Source organism: Vipera ursinii (assembly GCF_947247035.1).
Source record: "Vipera ursinii genome assembly, chromosome: 6".
Taxonomy (NCBI): domain Eukaryota; kingdom Metazoa; phylum Chordata; class Lepidosauria; order Squamata; family Viperidae; genus Vipera; species Vipera ursinii.
Window position 1 is genome coordinate 60,428,250 of NC_139515.1, and position 13,068 is coordinate 60,441,317.

Sequence of the window (13,068 nt, forward strand, 5' to 3'; positions counted from 1 at the left end):
TCCGGCGACGACGACGACGGCAGCAGTGGGCTTTGGCCGTTCTCAGCGACCAGCACTAAGCGGTGGCATTCCTGGGGCCTTCTGGCCCGAGTGGCAACATTTGACCTGTTTTCGGGCCACTTCGGCGGCATCAGCGTTTTCTGGCCTATTCGGGCCGTTTGTGGAGGCCGGTGATTGGCTGCGGCGTTTCTCGGGCTTTTGGCCCCTCTCGCCGGCGGTGGTGTTTCCATCTTACCCCAGACCGCATCAGGCTGCTTTTGGTGACGCTGTCGTCCTCGGGCCGTTTTGGTGGCGGAGAGGGCGACTGAGAGTTATCCCAGCGGCGATGATGTTTTCTGTGCTGCCTCGGACCGCTTGTGTTGGCAACGGCGTCTTCGGACCGCTTCAATGGAGCAACGGCGACAGGTGGTCCTTATACCGCTTTTGGACCGTTTTAGCGGCGGTGATGACGCTTTCAGACCATCTCTTCTATCTAGGCCCGTCTACCCTTCTGCCTGAGTATATACATCTATTAACTTTGCCTACCTCCCCCTCTCCCCTTTGGATTCGGTCGGTCCTGGGTACCAGCCACGGTGGGAGAGTGGCTGACTTTTACATCTGCAGCCCCATAGAGGTGGGAGCTCTATGGGGCATGCCTACCCAGAGTATATCTTTGACCACCCCCAGGTACAGAGTTGCAACCTGCCGTGAGAGGGCGGGGGTGGCCTGTTTACTGGGGCACCCAACTGAGTGGCAGTGCAGTTGGGTGTGGATCCAGATATTTTCTTTTCCGGCCTTCGACCCTCCTATGGACATGATCACCTCTGGGACTGCCTATTCTGGACTTGCTGGACTAACATGCGACAATATACTAGCACGGACTTGCTCGCCCTCAGGGGTGCCCCCCTCGCCTGGGTGCGACCCGCCTCTTTAAATCCTAACCTCGATGAAGGGCCCGAACTTTGGGTCTCTGAGAGATGGCTGGGCAGGGGCCGTCAACATAAATTTAATAAGAGGCCCCTGAGAGTGTGGTGGCGCATCAGCTCCCTCTGGTCCTGGATGAAGCGGATTATCTGGACCCTTACCAATCGGGTTTCAGGCCCGGGCACAGCACGGAGACGGCATTGGTCGCTCTGGTGAATGATCTCTGGAGGGCTCGGGATAGGGGATATTCCTCTGTCCTAGTCCTATTAGACCTCTCGGCGGCTTTCGATACCATCGACCATGGTATCCTGCTGCGGCGTCTCAGGGGACTGGGAGTGGGAGGCACGGTTTTTCAGTGGTTCTCCTCCTATCTCCTGGGACGCTCGCAGTCGGTGTTGGCAGGGGGGCAGAGGTCGACCCCTAGGACTCTCGCTTGTGGAGTTCCTCAGGGGTCGGTCCTCTCGCCTCTCCTGTTCAACATCTATATGAAACCGCTGGGTGAGATCATTCGTGGTTTTGGAGTTGGGTATCATCAATATGCTGATGATACCCAACTTTTTATTTCGACCCCAAACCACCCCAGTGATGCCCTCGCTGTGATGTCCCGTTGCCTGGAGGCGGTTCGGGTCTGGATGGGGAGGATCAGACTTCAACTCAACCCTGACAAGACTGAGTGGCTGTACATTCCGGCTTCCCGGGACACCTGGGATGTTCCATCTCTTTCTATGGGGGGTGAGTTTTTACCCCCTGTGGATAGGGCTCGCAACTTGGGAGTCCTCCTAGATTCACGACTCACTTTGGAGGATCATATAGTGGCCGTGACTAGGGGGGCTTTTGCCCAGGTTCGCCTGGTGCGCCAGTTGCGGCCCTATCTGGACCGGGAGGCCTTATGTACGGTCACTCATGCGCTCGTGACCTCTCGCCTAGACTACTGTAATGCTCTCTACATGGGGCTTCCCTTGAAGACTACTCGGAGGCTCCAACTAGTACAGAATGCGGCCGCGAGAGTTGTCTTGGGAGTTTCCCGGTACTCCCATGTTACACCTTTGCTCCGTGAGCTGCATTGGTTACCAGTTGTCTTCCGGGTAAGGTTCAAGGTTTTGGTTATGATCTTTAAGTCCCTACATGGCATGGGTCTGCGATACCTCGAGGACCACCTGCTGCCGGCGTCGACTCCCCTCCGCCCTGTGCGTGCCCACAGAGAGGGCCTCCTCAGGGTGCCTCCGGTCAAGGAATGTCGACTGGTGGCCCCCAGGGGGAGGGCCTTCTCTGTGGGTGCTCCGGCATTATGGAACCAACTGCCGGTTGAGCTCCGGATGGCATCAGACCTCCGATCCTTCCGTCGCGGGTTGAAGACCCATTTATTTGAACTAGCGGGTCTGGCCTGATGGGGGTATATGGGTTTTTATAGGCTTGTTATTATTTTATCATTCTTGTTTTAACTTGGGCATTGATTTAATTGTCTTTTAATTTTTGTATTGTTATTTATATATGCCCTGTGAACCGCCCTGAGTCCCTTAGGGAGAAGGGCGGTATAGAAATCTCAATAAATTAAATTAAATTAAATTAAATTAATTCCCTGTATAAACCATCTAAGCCAGTGCCTATGACTAAACTGTGCAAAAGCAAAGTTATAACTTAATTAGAAAGTGTGTGATGTATCCCTTTTTAGTTGTTTTGAACCTACTTCCAAACAATGTTTCACTGTATAATGAGGAAGGAAAATTTCCAACCACTTTTCCATGCCATAATTTTTCTTAAGAAAGGACTTATCATTTCCCAGATCAACAATTTTCAATCTTACAGAACGTTCCAAATGTTTCAACTTTTCTGCATTAAGAAGAGCAGAAAGTCATGGATATTTGTTACTCTTTACAGCCTTATGACAATCATTTAAAAGTAAGGCTATTTTTTTGATCATAGGATTCTATAATATCAACCATTTATGAAAAAGGTAATAATACAAATCCCAATACATAATTCTAAATGACTTTTGAACACTTTATTTATTGCATTTCTAAAACTGCAATTGTGGTGAGAAGAGCAATATATCATTTTATCTGGGAAAACTTATAACATTAATTTTGATTTGCAATTAATTTAAGTAAAAAATTATGAATGGCAATTAAAATCTCAGTGTTGCTAATTTTCAAAACTTTAAATTGGTGATCTTGAAGATGAATGCATTTGTAGAATGATAAACTTTATCAAGAAGGAAGCTAAATATTAACTTGTCAATGGATTTCATCCATCTCTCTTGTCTACGCTCACTGTTAAAAGCAAGTTCTATTAAAGTATGCACAGCCTACCAGGGCCATCTCTATTCAAAGAAATGCATAAAAATAATAGTTTTCAAAAAGAAATTCTTCTGTAATTATCGGTCATACCTGTAGAATGCATAAATGAAACAAATGAACCAAGAACGTTATATATTGACAAAAAAAGTCAACGAATGTTTGTAGATTGTTGCAAAACTCACATGTGCAGTGCAGTCTGGGCCTTAGCTGCCTCCTGCTTGGTGCTGTACCGGATAAGGGCGGTGCCTTGGGTCAGGTTGAGATGGAATGTCAGCAATGGACCATGCTGCATGCAGATGGTCCTTAAAGTTGACCCATCAATCTTAGAAAAAATAGCAAAGACAAATAAAGAGACCAAGGTTTTTTTCATCATTTAAACATACTAGAAATAATATACAGAATGAAAAGCAATCAGGCAGCATATTGTACAGGTAGTCCTTGAGTTGCAGCAGCAACTAGTACCTGAATTTCTGTTGTGAAGCAATGTGGTTGAAAAGCATGTCGTCACCTGACTGCATTTCTTAGCAAGGGCAGTCCTAGTTGCGGTCATACCCCAGAATTGTATGAGCTATAAGCACAAAAGGGCAGAAATACCAGGCAAGTATGTGAATGGATAAAAGCTTTAGGTGGACGGGAGTGTATGTGCTGTATGCAGATTCTATGTTGTGCAGGCGGGTGCTGCACTGTGGTGATGGGTACCATGGGCAGGCACTATGGTGTGGGCAGGCAATAAAGCAGCAGAAAGAGAAGGACTTCTTGCCAGCTTCCCCATTGACTTTGCTTGTGAGAAGCTGGCAAGAAATGTTGGAAATTGTGTGAATGTGGCTCGCTGTGATATCATAATCACAAGCCAGGTGTCAAGTGCCTGGATTGTGATTATGTGATAGGACCTAATGTTGGGTTGCTCAATTGAAGCCAGTCTTAAGCAGTCTTTATACGCTGAGTGGCTATGTATACAAGGAAGGAATCTGCATAATTGTACTGGTTGGAATTATCTAAAATAATAAAGAGTTAAAATCAGGCATATACAGGCAGTTATTCTATCAGGCGTTCAAAAATGTTTTGACAGTTCTACTAGAAATATTGTATAATCTCGCTGAAGAAAAAAGAGGGAAGAAACTGGCAGTTATGACTGGGTGCAGAACTGGAAATAACAGTGATAAATCTGACACTTAAGAATAAATTCTTTGGTTTTTAAGTATTGTCATATTGAAGTAAGTACAGGGCAATGGCCTTTTAAAAAGCACAACACATCATCTACAAGATTTAGTAAGAAAAAGGGGATGAAGGTAGAAATACCTGCGGAGTGAGATTGTGAAGAACCAACCAGTAGCTGGGACGTACAGAACCACCATCACTCCAAGTAGAGGCTGCAAAATATTAAAACAGCAAGCATTTGTATTCATCTTAATTCATGATTTAGAAACAAACTAAATCCTATTCTTTATAGGAACTATTTAACTTGCCAAGAAAGTTAAGACTGGTTGTTTATCTGCAATTGTTCAAGCGGTCATCTGCAGAGAATTTAGCAATCAGATGGATATTAACAACATTTTACTGCTAGCTGAAAAGGCTTTCTTTTCTTTTTTAATGGCAAGCCCACCTCAAGTACCCAATAGTTAAAGTAACAAGGCTCCTCAATCCTTTCTTCCTGCTTTGTACTTAACAGATCACTGCAGCAGCTATTTATACTAAAGCCAAGAGCAATGCACAATGTCTGCAGTGGAAAGGAAAGTGGATGGTTAGACACACGTGAGCATTACATAAAAGGTATGGAAACAAGTTTTCTTTACTTTCTGTACTTCTACCTTACAGCAAAAGAATAAGAACATTAAATCAGTTTCAAGGAGGGTATGGCTAAAATTAGATTAAACTAAAATAATTAGCATCCAATATCAGAAAGTAGTGTACAATTTTTAATGGCTGAAGTAAATTTTGTAAGCCCTATCAAGGGCTGGGCTCTGACCCCGGGGTATTATCCACTTGATTCCATTATTTTGAAGACAAGGAAAAGTTTTTGTCAGCAGCTTTTTAAATAAAGGTACTAAATGCTGATGGTGAGCTTCCACCAAAACATTTTTATTTGCACCTATGTATTCAAAATAACTTTTTTTTGCATGCTTTCAAAATTGGTATGTGCGACTACACAGATTACTTATTTCAAGTACATATTATACTTATTCCTCACAATTACACAGTATTTCTAGAATTCTCATGATTTTTTTCTCATTCTATTTTCTCAATAAAATTTCAATTGATTTTTATAATTAGGTAATTTTTCATTGAATGAACTTAAAAATCTCTTATCTGATCTATTAATACACTCTTCCTTGGCATATAGTAATCCTAAAAAAGTATTCACCAGAGGCAAGCCTTGAATCCTGTGCACCCCATCCCCTGAGTGAGCGGGGTGCTGTGCTGCTCCAAGGAGAGGATGTTTTCGGATTGCTCAGACCAGGAGGTGGGCGTGGCAGCCCTGTAGTGTTTCTTGAGGAAATATGGTTTTTCCATAACTTGGTAGAGAGATGAGCAGGATTAGGTCCTATGGGATCTGGGGACCATGTTGATTTGTAATCATTGAATTTTGCTGAAACAAATAAAAGGAAAAGGTGATAATTGACAGTCACAAATTAAGTGTTGTTTTTGTCAAAGATGATTTGTATAAGATGCTTGGTTTTTAAAAAAATCTGAAGCAGCACATCTGGGTCATCTTTCATAACTCTACATTTGACTAAGAAAAAAATAAAGGCAAGTCTCTGGCTACTTTATGATTTTCTTCCATAACAAGATGACCACCACTCCATGCTTTACAGAGGGAGTGGTAGAAGATTTGGAGAAAATAGACATTATGAAGAAAATGTATGTTATTTCTTTTTATTTGACAGAGGTTCCCACAAAAAAGAACCAATCCTCCAACATGTACATTATTCCAGATTACATTCCTTTCAACCTTCCAAACTTTGCTAAAGGGATGTGATGAAGTTTTTGCTTTGTTTAAGTAAACTGTATTCATTGTTGGTACTACTTTATTTTGTTACTCTATCATTACATTACTATTAAGCAAACAATTATTCTTCTGTTTTATGGGACAGCCCATTAAATCATGTTGGAGGTGGTTAATGGACTAATATTAGATTTCACCTCCCCCCCTTGCACATCTTGCTCCCTCTGCTCCCATCTTTTAATCATAACTTTCTTTTTTTATTGTAACAGACAGACAGAAAGATAGCTCTCTTTTATTCTCTTACATGGGTTGTAAATATACAGGCATATATACCTGAAGTGCTATGAACATTTGTGAAAGAATTGTCAGAGGCACTGTAGGGCCAGGCACCAGGTGAAGGCAGCGAGGTGTTGAGGGAAGAATTAGACCCTATGGAAAGTAAAGGAGAAGAAAACTCAGTGATCCTCAAATCTGAAAAAAAGCTTTCTATAAATGATATGAATATAACATGTTAAAATTGTTTCCATTGTGTATATGCCTTTCGAATTAGAATCATAGCAGCTTTCATATCTTAGAATTTACATTTTGTAAGTTAAGAGGTTAAAACAAGATTTCCACTTTGTATTTTACTATCTTGCATGGGCAATTCTCAATTATTCACTTATGCCAACATGTCACACTCCCAGACAAGCCTTTCTCCCCTCTTTTTCCTCCTTGCAACAGATTTTAAAACTAGTCACATAAGAGGAAAAAAGAAGGTGCAGTGAAGAATCAGCACTTATGAGAAAAGTTAAAGCATCAGAAATCTTTGGGCCACTCATTCAGCCCAACCCAACTTATAAGGTTCTTACTGTGAGAAAAATAGAAGGAGGAACGAGCACTATATATACCACCTTGAGTTGGAATAAGTAAAGGGAGGATATAAATCGAATAAGCTTTTATTTTCAGTAAATAAATCTTTTCTTCCCATAGTCAACCAACAAATAGGTTATTGCTTGTACAGGTAGTCCTCAACTTATGACCACCCAAAATTTCTGTTATTAAGTGAGACATTTGTTAAGTTAAGTTTTGCTCCATTTTCTGATCTTTCTTGTCACAGTTGTTAAATCACCATAGAAAGTTAGTAACACTGTTGTTAAGTGAATCTAGCTTCCCCATTGATTTTGCTTGTCAAAAGGTTACAAAAAGTGATCACATAACCTTGGGACACAGCAGTGGTCATAATTATGAGTCAATTGCTAAGCATCTGAATTTTGATCATATGATCATGGTGATGCTACAAAGGTCGTAAGTGTGAAAAAGGTCATAGGTCACTTTTTTCAGTGCTGTTGTAACTTTGAACTGTCACTAAATAAACTATTGTAAGTCAAGGACTACCTGTATTGTGCATGGCTCCAATCCTAGCAACTAAAGAATATATATTACAATCCAGCAAACCTGTGCTGTTATCCCGCAGAAGTTGGTGATCCGTATCTACAATGGGGGCTGTGACTGTACCTCCCAGCACACTTCCTGGGGTCACATAAGGGTCAGATTCTGGATCAATGTTTGGAATACCTTTCCACGGCACTCCTGGCTGAAATTCTGAAACAAAACAGTAAATACTGCTGTTTAAAATAATGTGTTTATGATATTGTTTCAATAATACACTGTATTCTGCAATAAGCAGAATTCTGTATGTATCTCAAAATGTTATAGTTTGAAAAAAAATCTGTATTAGTACAGATAAAATATATTAAAATTTAAAAAAAAATTGATTACAATTGTGATGGCACAGTTATGCCATAAAATCTCACTAAGTTATTTTCTCCCTTTCTTCCAGAATTACTAAACTGAACTGAACATCCTAAAGAAATATTACACTATTCAAGATGGGTTTGTGTATATGCATATCTTAATATGATGTAGTTAACACCATTATTTAATTCAATCCGGTTATCAAAAAAATTACATGTTGTTTATGAACTGAAAAGCCTTAGGAATCTATTAACTCCATAAGGATGTATGGAGCTGACTGTTGGGGGTGTGTGAGAAACTCCAATATTATTATGTTTTGTTCCATCAAGTCATCTTTGACTCCTGGTGATGAGAAGAACATGTTCTTGCAGACTGGGAAACATTTTTGGAAATGATTTGATATTTCCTTCTTCCTAGAGCTAAGAGACAGTGACATTGGCCTACATTTTATCTCCTTGATAAAATGATTAAACAATTTTGGATGAGTAGTTTAATAAACTCTAAAGATCAAAAGAGAATATATGCAGTTGTGTATGAACATGATGGAATCAAGGATGGTTTGTAAGGTCAGAAATGTGGGGTATAGGTATAAACTAGTTCAGTTATTTCCCTATTTTCTTATCTCAGGTCTTTTTAAAAAAATATTTTTATCCTGCTGTTTTTCCCCCCATATACAACTCAAGACAGAGAACCTATCAATACTCTTTCCTTCTCCAATTTTTCACAGAACAATCACCTTACAAAGTGAGTTGGCTGAGTGTGACTGGTACAAAGTCACCCAGCCAGCTTTCATGCCCAAGGCAACACTAGAACTCAGTCCCTTCATTTTTAGATCAATACCTTCAATACTACACCAAATTGGCTCTTAAGGCTTTCAGTCTATGATATATTAGGCTTCATATTTCTTTCTGTTTCGTATAATGTTCTCACTCCAAAAGGGAGTAGCTAAAGTGTATTATATTGTATTTGATAACTGTACAAATACCTAGTGGGAAGAAATCAGCAACAGAGATATGAATCAAGGAGTATGTCACAGAAAAGATGATGCAGATGAAAAGGAAAAAAAACTAAACTGAATACAAGAAGACAATTTTAGCCCAATCTTACATGACGACTTGTCTGGCTTCAAGATTTGTGTCAGCTTATTTTTTGTATTTAAATCAGCAGCTTCAACTAACTTGTAACTAAGTATCATGGGGCAATACCAGATAATTTGGTAAACTGTAGAAAACAATTCTTTGAATTTGAATATACAAAAGCTTATTCATAACTTTAAACAATTTCATACAAATTCAGATGGTCAAATAGTGGAAGACTTGGAATCGAAAGACAGTGTTTGCTCAACAGTCAAAACTGTACAAATAAGCTAACATATAAACAGGGATATCATTCCTTTTCCATCTACTCATTCATAGAGCACACTGAAATTACCTGGTGGCCAGCTGGCATTGCTGGATTTGCTTCCAATTTTACTTGTTGGTGGGGATTTGGCTGGTAGCCAACTATCACCAGCAGGACCTGTATGGCTGCCCAGTGGGTCACCAGGAACTATGTCAAATTGGTTATAGGGAGATCCCCCTCGAGCTTTTCCAGGGGGCACAATTGTCCCTGGAAAACAGAAGAAAAATATGTTCTGATAGAAGATGATCAGGCTGGTAGCTGAGGCTGTTATCATATTGTCACCAGTGCTATTACGTAATTCTCTATATTGAAATATAGCTGACTTGTGCCTTGGATACATATGAAAGCTGGAATAAATTCATTCAAGCAGGCCATACAGGTAGAAAGTAGAATCAAATGCAACAAGTATATTTTATTACTGTCTAGAGTTGCTTGATGGCAAGTTGGGTGGAATATAATTTAATAAATGAATAAATAAAATTTTGCTTCAAAGGTTTTATCTATTAAAAATCAGATCTAGTTTAACAAATGCTACTAGACTCAAGCACATTATTGTAGCATGTTAAGGTTATTCTAATAGGTATTTCACTAGCAAAAAGAAGTTACTTTCTGAATGTATCACTAAGCGTTTCTGACCATCTAAGATGGAATTTCTCACCATTTTTGTGCATACTGGCATCTTGGGAAGCTACAGGTGGCAATCCATCCATCATAGAAGTCCACTGTTTAAAGCGAGATTCTGTTCCAGTTTCTTTCCCTCCTACCATGCCATAATCCATGCTACTTGAACCAAAACCTTTAAAACAGCAATGCATTTAAATGCATATATAAGCAACTATGATGATAGGGATAGTGCTAATGAGGAAACCTATACACCTCTGCTCAATTTAAATAAATCTGTGCAAACAACATTGTTGAATTTTCTCCTCTAACCTGCACCTTAATGTAATGTAAGCAATTCTGACATTAAAAAAGAACATGCTGCATACTGACCTAACAATCACACACTTAGAATATATTAACTTATGATAATTTAGGCAACACAAAACACAGAAATTGAAACAGTACAATTATGTTCAAATATTCACTAAAAACATAAGTAGTCCTCGACTTACAACCACAATTGAGCCCAACATTTCTGTTGCTAAGCGAGACAATTAAGTGAATTTTGCCCCATTTTATGGCCTTTCTCGCCACAGTTCTTAAGTTAATCACTGCAGTTGTTAAGTTAGTAACATGGTTGCTAAATGAATGTGGCTTTCCCATTGACTTTGCTTGTTAGAAGCTTGCAAAAGGTGATCACATGACCCAGGGACGCTGCAACTGTCATAAATATGAATCAGTTGTCAAGCATTCAGTCTGATCATATGACCATGAGGATGCTGCAGCGGTCATAAGTGTGAAAATGATCATGTCAGTTTTCCAGTGACGAACTATTGTAAGTCATGGAATATCAGACTTTCCTGTTCTTGCAAACACAAATATGTAACCCAGATGTTCCCATGTTAATGGGGTAGAGACCTCTCTTGCATCAAGTAAGACCACTGTCCCATTTACTCTGGTATTGTCAATAGTGGCTAGCAGGGATTCCCAGCATTTCAGATAGAAGTCTTTCTCAGCATTATTTGCAGATGACAGGAAATGGCCTCACAATATTTTGTACGCACTATGACACAATTAATTATTCATTTATATTTAATTAAGTCCAGTTTTTAAGCGATAAAATAAAACTTTTAAAAGAATGTGTGGTAGAATTTTTAAAATAAATTTTGTCACAATCCATTCTTATCGTGAGTCTTCAAAGCTATTTGAATAACTTATATGTACCCTACCGAGTGCAGGAAATAATTTAAACTCTAATCCCACTCATCACTATCTACATATGTAATTTATATCCCAGTCAGATGGAAAGAAAAGGAAAACTGGAATTAAATACTGAGATTTTCTACGGATTTCAACTCTGAATTGTGACTAGATTAGGTTCCTGTATTTTTATCTAGTCTCCCTTTGAAGCGCTCACAATGGTTTATAGATGATTTAGTAGAGGTCAGGTTTCATTCCTCACTAGGAACATGTCTGTTGAACACTTTGGAACCAAACCCACAGAACACAAAACATCTCATCTATAGAATACGTTGTATCATAAACAAGTAGAATCTAATAATAATAAAGTTGTAAGGGACCTTGGAGGTCATCTAGTCCAACCCCCTGCTCAGGCAGGAAACCCTATACCAGTGATGGCAAACCTTTTAGAGACCAAGTGCCCAAATTGCAACCCAAAACCCACTTATGTATCATTGTGTGCCGGGTGGGCGTGGCCCTTTGGGTGGGTGTGGCCAATTTTGTGGCCATAGCCCATTGGGAGGGCGTGGCTGCAGTGTTAATGGCAGACTGGGTGGGACTAAAAAGTTAATTCCAACTTTGTGAGAACTTTTTTTTCCCCACAAGAAGTTGAAATTGATTGATTGAACCTTTTTTTTTGTACAAGGCGGCGGCGGCCTAAAGCGAAAAGGTTTTATAAAACCCAGCTGAAGGCCTAGCACTGGGGCGATGGCACGCGTGCTCACAGAGAGGGCTCTGAGTGCCACCTGTGCCATAGGTTCGCCACCATGGCCCAATACCATTACAGACAAATGGCTGTCCAGTCCCTTCTTAAAAACTTCCATTGTTGGAGCATTCACCGCTTCTGGAGGCAGGTTGTTCCACTGGTTAAATGTTCCAGCTGTCAAGAAGTTTCTCCTTAGTTCTAGTTTGCTTCTCTCCATGAAAAGATGACAGTGTATTTATATTGTTGAAAAGCCATAAAAGTACATTATGTATAGAAATTTATAGTGTAGCAGCCATTAACTAGAAATCAGAGTATGCTTGCTTGACCTTTACTGACTTTTTTGTTTCTATTTTCTTATACATACCATTCATTATTTTCATAAGAAAACAGATAAAATTAAATATCTATAAAAGGCCATATCCAATATAAAATGCCACTATAATATTTAAGAACTTGCACAGGATTCAATAATTAACTGAAGTTTAACTCCACAATGTTTCCTGATTAAGTTTTTGAACCATATGAATAGTTATAACGATGCACCCCCTAAATCACTTGTTTATATCCCTGTACAAATAAACTATTTATTACAAAGTCCAAATTAAGCAAGATAGGTTTAAAATAAGATTAGCAAACTGTCAATATAATGCTAGTTTATGCTAAGCAGACAAAGAAGCCAAAGCTAGTGTTTCATGCAATATGGCAAATTTCAGTAAAGAAGTAACATGAGCAAATCCAGCATGTATACTTGGTGTTATAATATTGTGTCAAAATGAAAAGAAATAATAATTACAGATATTTACAACATTTACCTGAATTATATCCAGGAATCTGCCCTTTGGTTGATATATCTGAGAGACCCATATTTAGACCACCAGATACAATACTGTCTAAATGAGGCTTAGGTCCAACTGGATGGGATGGAGAGTGTTTCATGCCCGGCTGTCTTTGCTGTTGTTGAAGGGCATTTACCATACGGGCAAGCTGCAGTTAAGGAAACAAACAAAAATTGGTTGACCTCAGAAATATGCAACCTGGTGCTGCAAAGGTATTTTGGACCATTTTGTATCAGACCTAAAAGCAAACGTTTGTATGATTTTTATTAAAAATACCTATTCCTATATTAATAAAATTATGCTTATGCTTCAAAGCTGTTTAAAACACTGTTTTTAAACTTTTCAAGTTCGTGAGATTCTAGGCTTATTTGTTTAAAAAATGAGGAATGTCTAAAAAAACAG

General features: G+C 39.6%; 1 protein-coding gene across 23 annotated transcripts in view; it reads right to left on the reverse strand.

The window, feature by feature from the left end:
* TNRC6B (trinucleotide repeat containing adaptor 6B) overlaps positions 1–13,068 on the reverse strand; it is a 123,138-nt gene that overhangs the window by 3,532 nt on the left and 106,538 nt on the right. For 21 of the 23 annotated variants that reach the window (XM_083365772.1, XM_083365771.1, XM_083365767.1 and 18 more), the window contains 8 exons: positions 12,643–12,814; positions 9,941–10,078; positions 9,313–9,489; positions 7,582–7,728; positions 6,478–6,573; positions 5,563–5,787; positions 4,500–4,570; positions 3,383–3,522 (listed from right to left, as the gene is read on the reverse strand). In XM_083365772.1, the coding sequence (XP_083221898.1) occupies positions 3,383–3,522; positions 4,500–4,570; positions 5,563–5,787; positions 6,478–6,573; positions 7,582–7,728; positions 9,313–9,489; positions 9,941–10,078; positions 12,643–12,814 (1,166 nt within the window). The remainder of the gene's footprint in view (positions 1–3,382; positions 3,523–4,499; positions 4,571–5,562; positions 5,788–6,477; positions 6,574–7,581; positions 7,729–9,312; positions 9,490–9,940; positions 10,079–12,642; positions 12,815–13,068) is intronic. The other 2 variants (XM_083365761.1, XM_083365762.1) reach the window with 2 other exon arrangements.